We start from the raw sequence: 16757 nt of genomic DNA, 5'->3' as shown, positions 1-16757 counted from the left end.
TTCTCTCTTCTGCCCATTCTCTCCTTTCTTCCTTTACTGTTCTCTCTGTCTCCTCTCCTATCGGGACACAAAAACTGCTCTTCAATTATATCAGTGTTTTGTATCATTGTAGGGTGGTGTCTATAACATGTCTCTGTGTACACTTACTTATTTTTCAGTATACCAGAAGAAAGTCCTGATCATATCAATATTCACTAAAGAACCTGCCTCTTCAGCGGCCAGTCATGTTGAGAGAATGGAGGACTTCCAGAGAGAGGAGCAACTCCTCAGTGATGTCCAAGCTTTTAATACCCTGGTAGGCTTTTCAAGAGTCTGGAAGTAATGAACAGCATAAGATGCACTCGCACACTTTTTACGTTCCTCTGGGATATGTCAGTGAAAGTTTTCATGGACTTATTCCAACAGGTGCTGCAACTTTCCCGTTATAGAGGGAAGGACGTTAAGGACTGTGTCCACAAAGTTCTTGACAGGTATGTTTCAACATACACTATGAATTAACCCCTGTGTGATGTTTGGGTGCGCTGTGGTTTTCAATGTGTGAACACTTATTTGGTTAATTCTTCTAGATGAGCGCCTGACTGCATGTTTCCATTAATTTGCCTTTTTTTTTTTTTAGCTTAACACCTGAATCCTCTGTTATGTCATGTCAATGACATAATGGTTGAACATTAAGTGAAAATTAGTAGTATAAAGGGTTTATACCATGTTTTACAATAAATCCTAATCCTACTACATTATCAAATGTAATTTGTTTTTCTTAAGGCTCTTCAGTAACAGTCTGATGGCACAGTTGAACATGAAGGGGGAAAAAGAGAAGACTGCGGCTTTCAGCGCAATACAAGGTAAGCCCATATTTCATGTTGACCAAGGACAAATCAAAATGTAATTGGGTAAAACATGTCCTTTCCGGTTGACATAAAAAAAATACAATGCCAACTGTCTACCGTTACAGTTGCTATCATAACATTTTAAATAACTGGTGGTTAGGTGTAGAAGGGAGATGGCTTTGTATTAAACTAGTTGTGGATGTACAAGCATTTTTGCATGTCAATATGGAGACTCGCAATCAGTTTTATTGTCACTTCCACAACACACACTAGGCAAACAGGGGAGCAAAATGCCATTCTCCTCAACTCATGATGCACATTAAAAAGAGGCAAACATTAAAAAGTAAAGAGCAGACAACATTGGTAAAAAGTGCTGATGCATTCAAAGTGCAATCCATCTTTCAAGATGTTGGTTTTGGGGGCAATACATGGTTCAGGGTTCTGATGGTTTGGGGCAGCTGTTGGATGACCTGCTGGTGCTTCCCCCTGAGCTCTTGAACCTCCTACCAGATGGCAGGAGTTCAATCGAGCTGTGTATTATGTCAGATAGGGACTAGGACAGCATGTTGCCTTTGCACATTTTTTATTGCCTTTTTCTACTATGCAGATGCAGTCATGAAATTCGACCCAGAAGCCACAGAGGACCTCATAAGGCAGCATGCCGCAGACCACCTCAAGCATGCTCCAGCGAGAAGGGGAGGACACACAGCAGGCACTCAGGACTGATTTAACTTGAACTTTCACTGTCCATTGTGGGGGATCTTAGTGTCACAGTATTGTACAGTGTTGTGTAATTTGAACTTGTGTTCTGTTCAACGAAGTAGCTCTGGTTGGACCTTACCCTGGTAGCTCACTGGCTATTCAGTACAGCACTTGTTTAATATGTTTCAGTTGTTGTGGAACCGGCCCAAGCAAAAAGGGTGTCCCTGCAAAGTAAGCTGTGCTATTATGTTTTATTATTATTTTATTTTCATTCGACTAGTGACGTGGACTTGGACTTAGCCCCCCTCGGACATACCTGTGGACTACACCAGGTACAAATGACTTTTTTGTTGCTCTCCCTCATGGAGCTACTTGCGGATTATACCAGGGTCAGTCCACCCTAGGTGGACACGCACTGACCTTTTGCACCTTAATCCCATGTATAACGCACTGACTTTTTTGTCTTTTTTTTTATTGTACTCTTTTTCTCTAAGCACCTTAACGTCATAAGTATATCATGCACAGTATACGTACATTGCTGCTATGCTCAGGCACCTTAGTTTTTATTATCTCAGGTACTTTGTAAATATGTAGATAACTTGTTTGGCCTTCTGCTGTTCTCTTGTTTGATCTCCTTCCCACTTGCCCCCCACCCCTCTTCTTCTTCCCCCCCTCTTCTTTCTATGGAAATTAACGTTGCGCTGGGAACGATGTACAAAAACGAATTTCACCCACTTTTGTACCTTGTAAACCTGTGATGTGACAATAAACCTGATTCTGATTCTGACGTGTAAAAAAAAAAAAGAGAAGTTAACTGCTCTGTTCTGGATCAAGCTTAATCAGCCCTGGTGACTGCTTTGTGTTAAGTGGCTGTCCCGCTTCTGTTCTGTCAAAAATAATTCAAAGCTGGCTTGATCTGCTGTTTGTTTGAATACTTAATTAGTCAGATAGGTAAACGTCATGAGGTACGTTAAGGCTAAAAGGATAACACAAGTCCTGGGGACTTGTTTCCATTGTGGTCCTATGAACTAGATTCCATTTCAGGGGGTCTAGTTCCAGTCCACAAATATTCCACAATCATATGGAATATTTGTGGAATACTGTAATTGTGGAACATTTGTTTGCGCAGCTGTGTATTCACAAGAAGAATAAAGAGATAATAAGGAAATAAGTGTGTATTGAATTGTGATTTGTTTGTAAACCTCTGTGAACTGTATTCCCAGTTTTCAGAAGGTGGCATAACCATTTGATCTTGTTCATTTTCCTGTAGCTTTGTTTGATTAGCTTAGCAGCATGTTAACTACTAACTATGTTAAAGCTACAGGAAAATGAACAGGAAATGGGGATTACAGTTATGCACCGAGCCTAGAAGAAGTGGATTGTTTGATTAGTTTATTGAATATTAAAATTCAAAAGGATAAAAAACACAAGAAAGCCCGTAGGCTTGTTTCAATCGTGGTCCTTTGGGAAAGGGGGCATAGGGAGCTACAATACAATACAATATAATAACATAAAAAACATAAAACAAGGCCAAATAAAACTTACAAATTCAAAAAGGACAAACAGAAGACTAAACATCAACTAAACAAAAATTAAGATTGGGGTAAAGATGTCTATAATTAGTCTAAATTTGACGTAGAAAAGATGACCACATTTGGACTAGAATAAGCCCTTATGTAGAGGTTTGGACGTTCAGAAGACATCCGACAAAGACGCAATTAAAACTTTCATTCTGCACCCTTCAGGGACCAAAATGGGACGTTCAAAAATGACCTCATTGCACATTGGGAATAAAATAATATACTGTATATGTGAAAACATCTGTTCCATTCCTGTTGTTCCCTGAAGATGAAATGGTCGAGCTCGTTTGCCTGACCCCCAATTGTTATAATTGATCGTTCCTTCCGACCGACCGAGAGGCATACCGGACCGAGGTGGAAGGGCAACACTGCCCTCTAGTGGATACATCCAGTTTGTACATGCACATGTTAACCCAGAGTACAGAAGTCCTGACGTCACTCGTCCATCCCCTGGGTCGTAAAGTCATTTCCCTATGGAGAATAACATTGGGTCATCATAGAATCGTCTCATAAGAATTGTGGTCCAAAAATAAACAAACTGCCTCGGCGATATTGTCAGGGAGGAGCCTCGGCATTGTTTATGATAGTCAGTCACTCATATTTGAAAAAGTCAGTTTCTGGCAAATTTAACTAATTCGGCAGAAGTAACATTAGCGTTTTCTCACCGTCAGTTGATGCTTCATATCCATAAGAGTAAAACCGCCGGGGTCATTTGTTTATGTTTGGAACACAGTTCTTATTTGACGCGATATTAAACACGTCTATGGGAATTCAGAACAGGGGGGAAAAGGTTTTAAAGGTTTACGGTTCTAGAGGTTTTACATCTTCTAAAGCTCTAAGGTATTCTCTAAAATTCAAATGGTAGCCGATATGTCCTAAGTAGGCCGAACGTTGTAGAGTTGGAACGGAGTTTGTAGCTAAAAGTATGAAGGACTAGTTAGGGGTCAAAAAACGGGCCGAATACGTAGTGACAATAACGTCAGTGTGCTCGCTAAGTATATACTGTTAGGCACATACGTGAAATGTGGCCTCTGCACTTTAACAACTAACAGCCTCAAATCACTCTAAGATTGCCACATTGTTGACCTGACCTGGAATCGTACCCAGCACATCCAGGACCTCTGGTTCACCAGGCAGGCCCACTAACCACTCAGCAATGGCACTCTGATTAACATCATGTCAGAAAATGAAACCAAACAGTCTGACTATAGTCAGAGTCAAGCTTTACAAAATGTAAGTTGTGTAAAAAAAAGTCTGACTATACTAAGTTGTTATTTGTTTAAGTCAGGCTATACTCTACTCAGAGTCATAAGTTTACAAAATGTACTAAAGTACAGTGAACGTCTGTGCGGTTTGTCTTCATCACTGAAAATAACGTACATGTAAACAGATATAAAACTGCTGTCATGTGCAGTTGGGGTGAAGAAACACAACCATTTCACTCCTAATAGTACCTATTTGATTTGACATCCTGACTTGCTGCTGTGGCTGAGGCTTGAACCTGTTACCTGCGGCTCACTAGTCAGTGACTCTATCCATTCACCTACAGCTGTTTCCTTGTAATCTGTGGTTCTAAAACGTTTTGTTGTCAACCCCCCAAATTGACATGTATTTGGGCAGTGGACCCCAATGTGAAAAGATGTAGTGTCAGGGCCCCCCATGAAAAAGATTTATATTTATGCTGTAACACATTTTAAAGTTATTTGTCTTGTTTGTTGTTCAAGTCAAAGCACCAGGAAGGCTGTACTTGAGAGCCATCTGTTAGCTCAATGGGTTGAGACACAGTATTCATGATCCAGAGGCCATGAGTTCAAATCCCATTGATGTCTTTCCTATGAGTCTTTCCTTTGCAGACTGGCTTCCAGAAGATCAAGTGAAAACCATCAGGAAGGCTGTATTTGTCATCCAACTCTTAGCTCAATGGGTTGAGACGCAGTATACATGATCCAGAGGCCATGAGTTCAAATCCCACTGGTGTCTTTACTGTGATGCTTTCCTTTGCAGACTAACTTCTAGAAAAACAAGTTAAAATCACCAGGAGACCTGTAACTCTCAGCCAACAGCATAGCTCAACTGGTAGAGCGTCTGTCCAATAACATGACTTGACTTCACTTGAGTGGGTTCGATTCCCACTCGAGTGAAGTTTCCCCGGTATCTTGGGGAAACGGATAAATTGACTGATATCCTTAGTGATGCTTCCCTTTGCAGACTAACTTCCAGAAAACAAGTTAAAAGCACCAAGAAACCTGTAACTCTCAGTCGACAGCATAGCTCAACTGGTAGAGCGTCTGTCCAATAACATGACACTTCACTTGAGTGGGTTCAATTCCCAGTCGAGTCAAGTGTCCCCGGTAACTTGGGGCAACGGATAAATTGACTGATATCCGTAGAATAACTTGTAGGAGTGTGCTGGTTCAAATCCAGTTCAACCCAGGACCGAGCGGTCCTGGGTTCGATTCCCACTAACGTCAAGTCCCCGGTAAATTGGGGCAGCGGATAAATTGACTGATATCCGTAGAATAACTTGTAGGAGTGTCCTGGTTCAAATCCAGTCACCACCTTAGTAACTGAGACCGAATCTGGCCAATTCGGTCTCAGTTACTGAGATAGATAGATAGAGGGTGTGTAGAGTGGGCGGAGTAGAGTAGGGGTAGAGTAAAGAGGGAATGTAGTGGGAGGAGTAGGACTAGGGGGAGGATTAGGAGTAGGACTAGGGGGAGGAGTAGAACTAGGGGGAGGAGTAGGACTAGGAGTAGAACTAGAGTAGGGGGCCAGAGTAGGAGTAGAGGCCAGAGTAGGGGGAGGAGTAGGGCCAGAGTAGGAGAAGGGGGAGGGCCCAGAATAGGGGGAGGAGTAGGGCCCAGAATAGGGGGAGGAGTAGGAGAAGGGGGAGGGCCCAGAATAGGGGGAGGAGTAGGGCTCAGAATAGGGGTCGGGGGAGGAGTAGGGCCAGAGTAGGAGTAGGGGGAGGGCCCAGAATAGGGGGAGGAGTAGGGCCGGAGAAGGGGGAGGGCCCAGAATAGGGGGAGGAGTAGGTGGGTGGAGTAGAGGCCAGAGTAGGGAGCCAGGAGAGGGATATGGTTTTGGTTTCTGTATGGAGGTGAAATTTGATTAGAGATTTGCAATATCGCGTGTGTGGAGATTTGCAATAAGAGGACAACTAGAGGGAAATAGGAATGTTAGCCCCTCCTATTCTGGGCCCTCCCCCTTCTCCTACTCTGGCCCTACTCCTCCCCCTTCTCCTACTCTGGGCCCTACTCCTCCCCCTATTCTGGGCCCTCCCCCAACTCCTCCCCCTATTCTGGGCCCTCCCCCTACTCCTCCACCTTCTCCTACTCTGGCCCTACTCCTCCCCCGACCCCTATTCTGAGCCCTACTCCTCCCCCTATTCTGGGCCCTCCCCCTTCTCCTACTCTGGCCCTACTCCTCCCCCTATTCTGGGCCCTCCCCCTTCTCCTACTCCTCCCCCTATTCTGGGCCCTACTCCTCCCCCTATTCTGGGCCCTCCCCCTTCTCCTACTCTGGCCCTACTCCTCCCCCTACTCTGGCCTCTACTCCTACTCTGGCCCCCTACTCTAGTTCTACTCCTAGTCCTACTCCTCCCCCTAGTTCTACTCCTCCCCCTAGTCCTACTCCTAATCCTCCCCCTAGTCCTACTCCTCCCACTACATTCCCTCTTTACTCTACCCCTACTCTACTCCGCCCACTCTACACACCCTCTATCTATCTATCTCAGTAACTGAGACCGAATTGGCCAGATTCGGTCTCAGTTACTAAGGTGGTGACTGGATTTGAACCAGGACACTCCTACAAGTTATTCTACGGATATCAGTCAATTTATCCGCTGCCCCAATTTACCGGGGACTTGACGTTAGTGGGAATCGAACCCAGGACCGCTCGGTCCTGGGTTGAACTGGATTTGAACCAGCACACTCCTACAAGTTATTCTACGGATATCAGTCAATTTATCCGTTGCCCCAAGTTACCGGGGACACTTGACTCGACTGGGAATTGAACCCACTCAAGTGAAGTGTCATGTTATTGGACAGACGCTCTACCAGTTGAGCTATGCTGTCGACTGAGAGTTACAGGTTTCTTGGTGCTTTTAACTTGTTTTCTGGAAGTTAGTCTGCAAAGGGAAGCATCACTAAGGATATCAGTCAATTTATCCGTTTCCCCAAGATACCGGGGAAACTTCACTCGAGTGGGAATCGAACCCACTCAAGTGAAGTCAAGTCATGTTATTGGACAGACGCTCTACCAGTTGAGCTATGCTGTTGGCTGAGAGTTACAGGTCTCCTGGTGATTTTAACTTGTTTTTCTAGAAGTTAGTCTGCAAAGGAAAGCATCACAGTAAAGACACCAGTGGGATTTGAACTCATGGCCTCTGGATCATGTATACTGCGTCTCAACCCATTGAGCTAAGAGTTGGATGACAAATACAGCCTTCCTGATGGTTTTCACTTGATCTTCTGGAAGCCAGTCTGCAAAGGAAAGACTCATAGGAAAGACATCAATGGGATTTGAACTCATGGCCTCTGGATCATGAATACTGTGTCTCAACCCATTGAGCTAACAGATGGCTCTCAAGTACAGCCTTCCTGGTGCTTTGACTTGAACAACAAACAAGACAAATAACTTTAAAATGTGTTACAGCATAAATATAAATCTTTTTCATGGGGGGCCCTGACACTACATCTTTTCACATTGGGGTCCACTGCCCAAATACATGTCAATTTGGGGGGTTGACAACAAAACGTTTTAGAACCACAGATTACAAGGAAACAGCTGTAGGTGAATGGATAGAGTCACTGACTAGTGAGCCGCAGGTAACAGGTTCAAGCCTCAGCCACAGCAGCAAGTCAGGATGTCAAATCAAATAGGTACTATTAGGAGTGAAATGGTTGTGTTTCTTCACCCCAACTGCACATGACAGCAGTTTTATATCTGTTTACATGTACGTTATTTTCAGTGATGAAGACAAACCGCACAGACGTTCACTGTACTTTAGTACATTTTGTAAACTTATGACTCTGAGTAGAGTATAGCCTGACTTAAACAAATAACAACTTAGTATAGTCAGACTTTTTTTTACACAACTTACATTTTGTAAAGCTTGACTCTGACTATAGTCAGACTGTTTGGTTTCATTTTCTGACATGATGTTAATCAGAGTGCCATTGCTGAGTGGTTAGTGGGCCTGCCTGGTGAACCAGAGGTCCTGGATGTGCTGGGTACGATTCCAGGTCAGGTCAACAATGTGGCAATCTTAGAGTGATTTGAGGCTGTTAGTTGTTAAAGTGCAGAGGCCACATTTCACGTATGTGCCTAACAGTATATACTTAGCGAGCACACTGACGTTATTGTCACTACGTATTCGGCCCGTTTTTTGACCCCTAACTAGTCCTTCATACTTTTAGCTACAAACTCCGTTCCAACTCTACAACGTTCGGCCTACTTAGGACATATCGGCTACCATTTGAATTTTAGAGAATACCTTAGAGCTTTAGAAGATGTAAAACCTCTAGAACCGTAAACCTTTAAAACCTTTTCCCCCCTGTTCTGAATTCCCATAGACGTGTTTAATATCGCGTCAAATAAGAACTGTGTTCCAAACATAAACAAATGACCCCGGCGGTTTTACTCTTATGGATATGAAGCATCAACTGACGGTGAGAAAACGCTAATGTTACTTCTGCCGAATTAGTTAAATTTGCCAGAAACTGACTTTTTCAAATATGAGTGACTGACTATCATAAACAATGCCGAGGCTCCTCCCTGACAATATCGCCGAGGCAGTTTGTTTATTTTTGGACCACAATTCTTATGAGACGATTCTATGATGACCCAATGTTATTCTCCATAGGGAAATGACTTTACGACCCAGGGGATGGACGAGTGACGTCAGGACTTCTGTACTCTGGGTTAACATGTGCATGTACAAACTGGATGTATCCACTAGAGGGCAGTGTTGCCCTTCCACCTCGGTCCGGTATGCCTCTCGGTCGGTCGGAAGGAACGATCAATTATAACAATTGGGGGTCAGGCAAACGAGCTCGACCATTTCATCTTCAGGGAACAACAGGAATGGAACAGATGTTTTCACATATACAGTATATTATTTTATTCCCAATGTGCAATGAGGTCATTTTTGAACGTCCCATTTTGGTCCCTGAAGGGTGCAGAATGAAAGTTTTAATTGCGTCTTTGTCGGATGTCTTCTGAACGTCCAAACCTCTACATAAGGGCTTATTCTAGTCCAAATGTGGTCATCTTTTCTACGTCAAATTTAGACTAATTATAGACATCTTTACCCCAATCTTAATTTTTGTTTAGTTGATGTTTAGTCTTCTGTTTGTCCTTTTTGAATTTGTAAGTTTTATTTGGCCTTGTTTTATGTTTTTTATGTTATTATATTGTATTGTATTGTAGCTCCCTATGCCCCCTTTCCCAAAGGACCACGATTGAAACAAGCCTACGGGCTTTCTTGTGTTTTTTATCCTTTTGAATTTTAATATTCAATAAACTAATCAAACAATCCACTTCTTCTAGGCTCGGTGCATAACTGTAATCCCCATTTCCTGTTCATTTTCCTGTAGCTTTAACATAGTTAGTAGTTAACATGCTGCTAAGCTAATCAAACAAAGCTACAGGAAAATGAACAAGATCAAATGGTTATGCCACCTTCTGAAAACTGGGAATACAGTTCACAGAGGTTTACAAACAAATCACAATTCAATACACACTTATTTCCTTATTATCTCTTTATTCTTCTTGTGAATATACAGCTGCGCAAACAAATGTTCCACAATTACAGTATTCCACAAATATTCCATATGATTGTGGAATATTTGTGGACTGGAACTAGACCCCCTGAAATGGAATCTAGTTCATAGGACCACAATGGAAACAAGTCCCCAGGACTTGTGTTATCCTTTTAGCCTTAACGTACCTCATGACGTTTACCTATCTGACTAATTAAGTATTCAAACAAACAGCAGATCAAGCCAGCTTTGAATTATTTTTGACAGAACAGAAGCGGGACAGCCACTTAACACAAAGCAGTCACCAGGGCTGATTAAGCTTGATCCAGAACAGAGCAGTTAACTTCTCTTTTTTTTTTTTACACGTCAGAATCAGAATCAGGTTTATTGTCACATCACAGGTTTACAAGGTACAAAAGTGGGTGAAATTCGTTTTTGTACATCGTTCCCAGCGCAACGTTAATTTCCATAGAAAGAAGAGGGGGGGAAGAAGAAGAGGGGTGGGGGGCAAGTGGGAAGGAGATCAAACAAGAGAACAGCAGAAGGCCAAACAAGTTATCTACATATTTACAAAGTACCTGAGATAATAAAAACTAAGGTGCCTGAGCATAGCAGCAATGTACGTATACTGTGCATGATATACTTATGACGTTAAGGTGCTTAGAGAAAAAGAGTACAATAAAAAAAAAGACAAAAAAGTCAGTGCGTTATACATGGGATTAAGGTGCAAAAGGTCAGTGCGTGTCCACCTAGGGTGGACTGACCCTGGTATAATCCGCAAGTAGCTCCATGAGGGAGAGCAACAAAAAAGTCATTTGTACCTGGTGTAGTCCACAGGTATGTCCGAGGGGGGCTAAGTCCAAGTCCACGTCACTAGTCGAATGAAAATAAAATAATAATAAAACATAATAGCACAGCTTACTTTGCAGGGACACCCTTTTTGCTTGGGCCGGTTCCACAACAACTGAAACATATTAAACAAGTGCTGTACTGAATAGCCAGTGAGCTACCAGGGTAAGGTCCAACCAGAGCTACTTCGTTGAACAGAACACAAGTTCAAATTACACAACACTGTACAATACTGTGACACTAAGATCCCCCACAATGGACAGTGAAAGTTCAAGTTAAATCAGTCCTGAGTGCCTGCTGTGTGTCCTCCCCTTCTCGCTGGAGCATGCTTGAGGTGGTCTGCGGCATGCTGCCTTATGAGGTCCTCTGTGGCTTCTGGGTCGAATTTCATGACTGCATCTGCATAGTAGAAAAAGGCAATAAAAAATGTGCAAAGGCAACATGCTGTCCTAGTCCCTATCTGACATAATACACAGCTCGATTGAACTCCTGCCATCTGGTAGGAGGTTCAAGAGCTCAGGGGGAAGCACCAGCAGGTCATCCAACAGCTGCCCCAAACCATCAGAACCCTGAACCATGTATTGCCCCCAAAACCAACATCTTGAAAGATGGATTGCACTTTGAATGCATCAGCACTTTTTACCAATGTTGTCTGCTCTTTACTTTTTAATGTTTGCCTCTTTTTAATGTGCATCATGAGTTGAGGAGAATGGCATTTTGCTCCCCTGTTTGCCTAGTGTGTGTTGTGGAAGTGACAATAAAACTGATTGCGAGTCTCCATATTGACATGCAAAAATGCTTGTACATCCACAACTAGTTTAATACAAAGCCATCTCCCTTCTACACCTAACCACCAGTTATTTAAAATGTTATGATAGCAACTGTAACGGTAGACAGTTGGCATTGTATTTTTTTTATGTCAACCGGAAAGGACATGTTTTACCCAATTACATTTTGATTTGTCCTTGGTCAACATGAAATATGGGCTTACCTTGTATTGCGCTGAAAGCCGCAGTCTTCTCTTTTTCCCCCTTCATGTTCAACTGTGCCATCAGACTGTTACTGAAGAGCCTTAAGAAAAACAAATTACATTTGATAATGTAGTAGGATTAGGATTTATTGTAAAACATGGTATAAACCCTTTATGCTACTAATTTTCACTTAATGTTCAACCATTATGTCATTGACATGACATAACAGAGGATTCAGGTGTTAAGCTAAAAAAAAAAAAAGGCAAATTAATGGAAACATGCAGTCAGGCGCTCATCTAGAAGAATTAACCAAATAAGTGTTCACACATTGAAAACCACAGCGCACCCAAACATCACACAGGGGTTAATTCATAGTGTATGTTGAAACATACCTGTCAAGAACTTTGTGGACACAGTCCTTAACGTCCTTCCCTCTATAACGGGAAAGTTGCAGCACCTGTTGGAATAAGTCCATGAAAACTTTCACTGACATATCCCAGAGGAACGTAAAAAGTGTGCGAGTGCATCTTATGCTGTTCATTACTTCCAGACTCTTGAAAAGCCTACCAGGGTATTAAAAGCTTGGACATCACTGAGGAGTTGCTCCTCTCTCTGGAAGTCCTCCATTCTCTCAACATGACTGGCCGCTGAAGAGGCAGGTTCTTTAGTGAATATTGATATGATCAGGACTTTCTTCTGGTATACTGAAAAATAAGTAAGTGTACACAGAGACATGTTATAGACACCACCCTACAATGATACAAAACACTGATATAATTGAAGAGCAGTTTTTGTGTCCCGATAGGAGAGGAGACAGAGAGAACAGTAAAGGAAGAAAGGAGAGAATGGGCAGAAGAGAGAAGGGTTGCAAATTAAGTGTCCCCCAGTTTGTTGGGGGTCTTCATTGAAATAGCTCAGAACTTACCTTGTGCTGGCAATGGGAATGCCCATGTTGGCCTCTCAGTCACTGCATAGCACCTGTAATAAGAACAAAAGTACATTTTAGAAATTACAAAGTGATATTTTTGCATTAAAACTTTCCAAGACAGATGACTATACATTAGATGAGAAATAATAAATATGTCATATTGTAACAATTAGGGGTGCACGATACTACTTGCTGAATTGTAAAGGTTTTGATTACTTGGGGCCTTTGGACAACTCACCATGCCTGACCGTGTCCCTGGATCTGTCATGTCTGGACCTGACCGTGTTCCTCGACCCATCACTGCGGTGGGACCTGTCATCATGTCTGGACCTGACAGAGTGCCTCCGAGCTGTTGCTGTACCTGGAGTCGTGGCTGGTCCTGATGCTGTGCCGGTATCCGACACTGTGTCTGGAGCCATCACTGTGCCTGATGGCTGGAGCCATCACTAAAGACTTAATACTTGGACATAATACTACTACAACACCATGTCACACTGAAAAAGACTACCCCTACTGGTTGGTCTTAGATGTTGACAATCACACATCTCCTCTGATACACATAGTTCAACACATTGAGCCTGTAACTACTTACTCATTGCTTGTGAATTAGGTATGGTAATGATTTCTTTAGTATGCACAACATGTAACACCTTGTACTGACTGTACTTAAAATGTGTTGGTGCAATGGAGAAAGTGAATACTCACGGGGTGTGGACATTTCTCTGCTCCGAGGTGCTACACTTGCATGTCGGGAGCCTGGAAAAGACAAAGAATGTTCTTAGATACCAAATACAAAAGGTGACTGCTTAAATGTGATTCATACTCACTGTGTGTAGACATCTCCCTGTGCCAAGACCCCTCAGCATGCTCCAACTCGACAGACATGGTGTCCACCACGACATCCACCAGGCCATCCAGGGCTTGATTTTCAGAGTCTGAAACATAACAATCAGCTTGTAACTGATTTCATGTTGTGTGTACCCAATACATCATTATCATATTTCATAAATTGACATCAATACTCAACAAGCATTGAGTAACACATTGTTGTCCTGGCTGGACTGCAACTTCCTTGGTGCGATAGGAAAGGAGGGCACCTATACGGCTGCAATATAAAGTAAAAATAAACATATCCATATCTAAAATAGACAGCCTTATTAAAGCATTTGATTGTCATTTTTGACAATGGACTTATAAATTGATTATAGAAGAAAGTTACCCATAATGGTCCAAAACGTCATATAAAACATGAATGGTCTACAATGTGAGGCCCAGTTTCTGTTAACACATTTCATATTTAGAAGTTACTTGAGAAACATATGAACTCTACATCAGTCATCATCTTGTCTTTTAACAGGTTTCCTCTTCCCTTATCACCACATCCACATCCTCCTCTTCCTCCTCTGCTTGGCTGGTCAGGTTGTAGTTGTCACATTCACAAGCTTTAACTAGAAGTTATACAATTCAACTGTAAACATTGATTCAACTATTTGTACTTGAATTATTGAGTAAATGATCCAAAAACCTGCCTGAAGTCATCTTTATCTTGACTAACTGGGACGTCAGCCAGTCCTCCTGGGGGTCCTTTCTCATCTTGTAAGTTGTGTTTGTTTGGCATTTGGCCATCTAATGGTTCCCTTACCCCTGTCGATCCAATTATTAGGAATTGTACCCTCTGTCTCCTTTCCATCCTCCAACCACACATCCCTGGCATACATGACCTGAAAAAGACAGCACAAACATGTTAGTGCAATATCAGAAAATAAATTATGTGAACCATAGTCAATAAATCACCGGGTAAGTGGTCATGTTAGTAGAGGGCAAAGAACTAGAGGCGGCCGGATTGAAAATGCTACGATTCTCATTAGAAGCAACATGGAGGGATGAGAACAGAAATGACTACATTTGAGTATAAGCCCAGGTTAGAAGGTTAGACGATAAAGCAAGAGAGGTGGATAAAGCGAGAGGTGAGGTAGAGATGGTTTATCTGAGGCGGAGGGAGAAGGATGCTGAAACGCAAGACAAATAGCAAATTTAGGGTGTGCTGAGAGAGACAAGCAGGTGATGATCGAGGAAGGTGCAGCCATGATGGGAACTAGCTGAAAGAAAAAGAAAATGTAACCTTTAATATTGCTGTTCCAGACCATGGCGAAAGGGTATGAGGACATAACCACCAACGTTTCTTGTGGGAGGCAAGCCACCTTGCGGAACAGATCTGTTTCACGCAGTAGTCCATCTTTCATCCTACCCTGACTTGGCTTCCATTTCCTTGCTTGTTCTTTCACTGAAGTCCTGATTGTTTTTCTGGATATATGATATGATTGACAGCCGCAGCAGTGCAGCCAGTCTCATCCCTGACATTGTTGTCTCCTATCAAGGGACCATAGATGACCCACCCCAATAGGGTCCTCACAGCATATGGTCGATCTGCCTGGCTGTTAACCACCTCCAAAAAGGTTCCAATAACTTTGAAGCATTTCTGCCAATCAGTAGGTCAACACCAGAGTCTATTTCTTGCAGTTTGATATGTTTCAAATAAGGCCATGGTGACAAGCCCTGTTGTTTTTGGAATATTGTGTTGTGAGACAGGCATGGTTTTATGAGTGAACACATTAGGGAGTTGTATGAAATCATTTTTGTCCAACTTGGCTATTTCCAAACCTGAGATATGGTGACTGGTCTCAGGCTTCACTTGGTTCATTGTGCGGAGAAGAATATTAGTTTTTTGTCCGGTAATGTTTAGCCTTCTCATTAAGTTTTCAGTGCAGAATGTGGATGTGCTTCCATGGTCCAAAAATGCATATGTTTGCAACACTGTCTCCCTGTGGCTCTTCACTTGAACGGGTACTATGGAGAAGATGGAGGTTTCATCACCGGCCCCAATATGACCACATGTGTGAGGTGAGACGACAGCATTGTTTCCTATTGATTTCTTTTCCGTTTCTTCCAGGGTTGAGCTCTAGGGGGTACGGGCGGGTACGGCGTACCCTTAGTTATGAGACTGTGGGGGCTGGGGGCTCGCGCGTGCTCAACATGCACTCACCGTCAGCGGCGGTCGTTAACACCTTAAAGTTTAAACAATAGCCTCTGAAGGTTAGCGCCGTCAGTGGCGAGACATTCTCAATAGCGTCTACCTGGCTGCTTTGCATAACATTAGGCTACTGGAGAAAAGCCATGTACTTGAATTGAATGTGCACTGCAGAGTGTGAAGGGGATTGCTTAGCAGAGCATCCAGTTCTCTGAGACAAGACAAAGACAAGTTGTCTGATTATTTTAACTGCTTATCTGTGGGTGAGTCTATGTAAAGGGCTTTTATATAAAACTAAAAGGAAAATAAAATAATTGATTAATTGAAACAAAAATAAAAACAACAAATTAACAATGCAACAAAATAATAAGAAATATAAATACATTAATAATCACATGTTGAATACAGTATTAGTAAGTGGCTATGTGCACATGCCTGCGCACGTGACGTCATAAAATACAGTACCCTTAGTTCAAAAATCCACAGCTCACCACTGGTTTCTTCAATGTGGAGTATATCAGGATGGTTTTGTTCACACGTATCACAGGTTAAACGACTTGTGCAGTCTCTGCTTAAGTGTCCTCTTTTCAAACAGCCAAAAACAGACTCCCTTTTCCTTTAAGTAGTCCATCTTCTCTCTGTGTCTTCTCTATTTCATCTGTGGACACCGCTCCAATGTGTGACCACTTTTATTGCAGAAAAGACAATCATTATGATAGCTGATGAATACACTTCTTTCCACTCCATTTGACTGCACTGCCGTTTCTATGGGTGTTACTGTTGTGGCAAAACTGCTTCTTGGAATGTCTCTTGTGTCTCTTGGTTTGATGATGGTTGAGGTTTTGACAGTTGTAGTTTGCTTAGCATCTTGTATGTTTCCAAACAGTGGGTCAGACAGTATTTTTTACCTGTCTCTCTATGAATTGTACAAGGTCAGAAAGCTTAGCACGATGTCCATGCCTCTCCTGTAGCTTGCATGCCTTGTTCCTCCAGGTTTATCCGAGCTTGTATGGATGGCCTTTTGTATATTGTTCAAAGTAATGTAAGCAGTCACTGTAATCGTCAGTCTTTTTCTCCACTCCTCTCTCAAATGCCCTGATAAACATTT

At 42.5% G+C, this 16757-nt stretch overlaps 2 protein-coding genes and 1 long non-coding RNA gene across 4 annotated transcripts; 1 reads left to right on the top strand and 2 right to left on the bottom strand.

The window, feature by feature from the left end:
• Window positions 1-195: 195 nt before the first annotated feature.
• On the top strand, window positions 196-2304 carry LOC311063259 (uncharacterized protein). The gene is made up of 4 exons (XM_084082565.1): window positions 196-295; window positions 406-470; window positions 763-842; window positions 1435-2304. Exons 1-4 carry the CDS (start codon window positions 236-238, stop codon window positions 1551-1553), a joined length of 324 nt encoding a protein of 107 aa, XP_083938691.1. The 5' UTR covers window positions 196-235; the 3' UTR covers window positions 1554-2304.
• Window positions 2305-10251: 7947 nt separating this feature from the next.
• On the bottom strand, window positions 10252-12360 carry LOC311063191 (uncharacterized protein). The gene is made up of 4 exons (XM_084082469.1): window positions 12261-12360; window positions 12086-12150; window positions 11714-11793; window positions 10252-11121 (listed from the first exon to the last, which is right to left on the bottom strand). Exons 1-4 carry the CDS (start codon window positions 12318-12320, stop codon window positions 11003-11005), a joined length of 324 nt encoding a protein of 107 aa, XP_083938595.1. The 5' UTR covers window positions 12321-12360; the 3' UTR covers window positions 10252-11002.
• Window positions 12361-12618: 258 nt separating this feature from the next.
• LOC311063193 lies at window positions 12619-15738 on the bottom strand. Of its 2 annotated transcripts, XR_014602553.1 has the most exons (5): window positions 14744-15738; window positions 13449-14342; window positions 13327-13377; window positions 12860-13055; window positions 12619-12671 (listed from the first exon to the last, which is right to left on the bottom strand). It is a non-coding gene; the product is annotated as an uncharacterized lncRNA (long non-coding RNA). The 2 variants fall into 2 exon arrangements; XR_014602552.1 differs by having other exon boundaries at window positions 13327-14342.
• Window positions 15739-16757: the final 1019 nt, after the last annotated feature.

This window comes from Gymnoscopelus microlampas (genome assembly GCF_963454915.1).
Source record: "Gymnoscopelus microlampas genome assembly, chromosome: 16".
Taxonomy (NCBI): Eukaryota; Metazoa; Chordata; class Actinopteri; order Myctophiformes; family Myctophidae; genus Gymnoscopelus; species Gymnoscopelus microlampas.
Note: the sequence above shows the minus strand (reverse complement) of the source record. Positions and strands in the feature narration are given on the sequence as shown.

Excerpts from the sequence above, each read along its gene's own strand:
- LOC311063259 (XM_084082565.1), top strand. The coding sequence starts at position 236 with ATGGAGGACTTCCAGAGAGAGGAGCAACTCCTCAGTGATGTCCAAGCT. Across the intron at positions 471-762 it reads GTCCACAAAGTTCTTGACAG|GCTCTTCAGTAACAGTCTGA; the intron begins GTATGTTTCAAC and ends GTTTTTCTTAAG. Across the intron at positions 843-1,434 it reads GGCTTTCAGCGCAATACAAG|ATGCAGTCATGAAATTCGAC; the intron begins GTAAGCCCATAT and ends TCTACTATGCAG.
- LOC311063191 (XM_084082469.1), bottom strand. The coding sequence starts at position 12,320 with ATGGAGGACTTCCAGAGAGAGGAGCAACTCCTCAGTGATGTCCAAGCT. Across the intron at positions 12,151-12,260 it reads TCCAAGCTTTTAATACCCTG|GTGCTGCAACTTTCCCGTTA; the intron begins GTAGGCTTTTCA and ends TTATTCCAACAG. Across the intron at positions 11,794-12,085 it reads GTCCACAAAGTTCTTGACAG|GCTCTTCAGTAACAGTCTGA; the intron begins GTATGTTTCAAC and ends GTTTTTCTTAAG.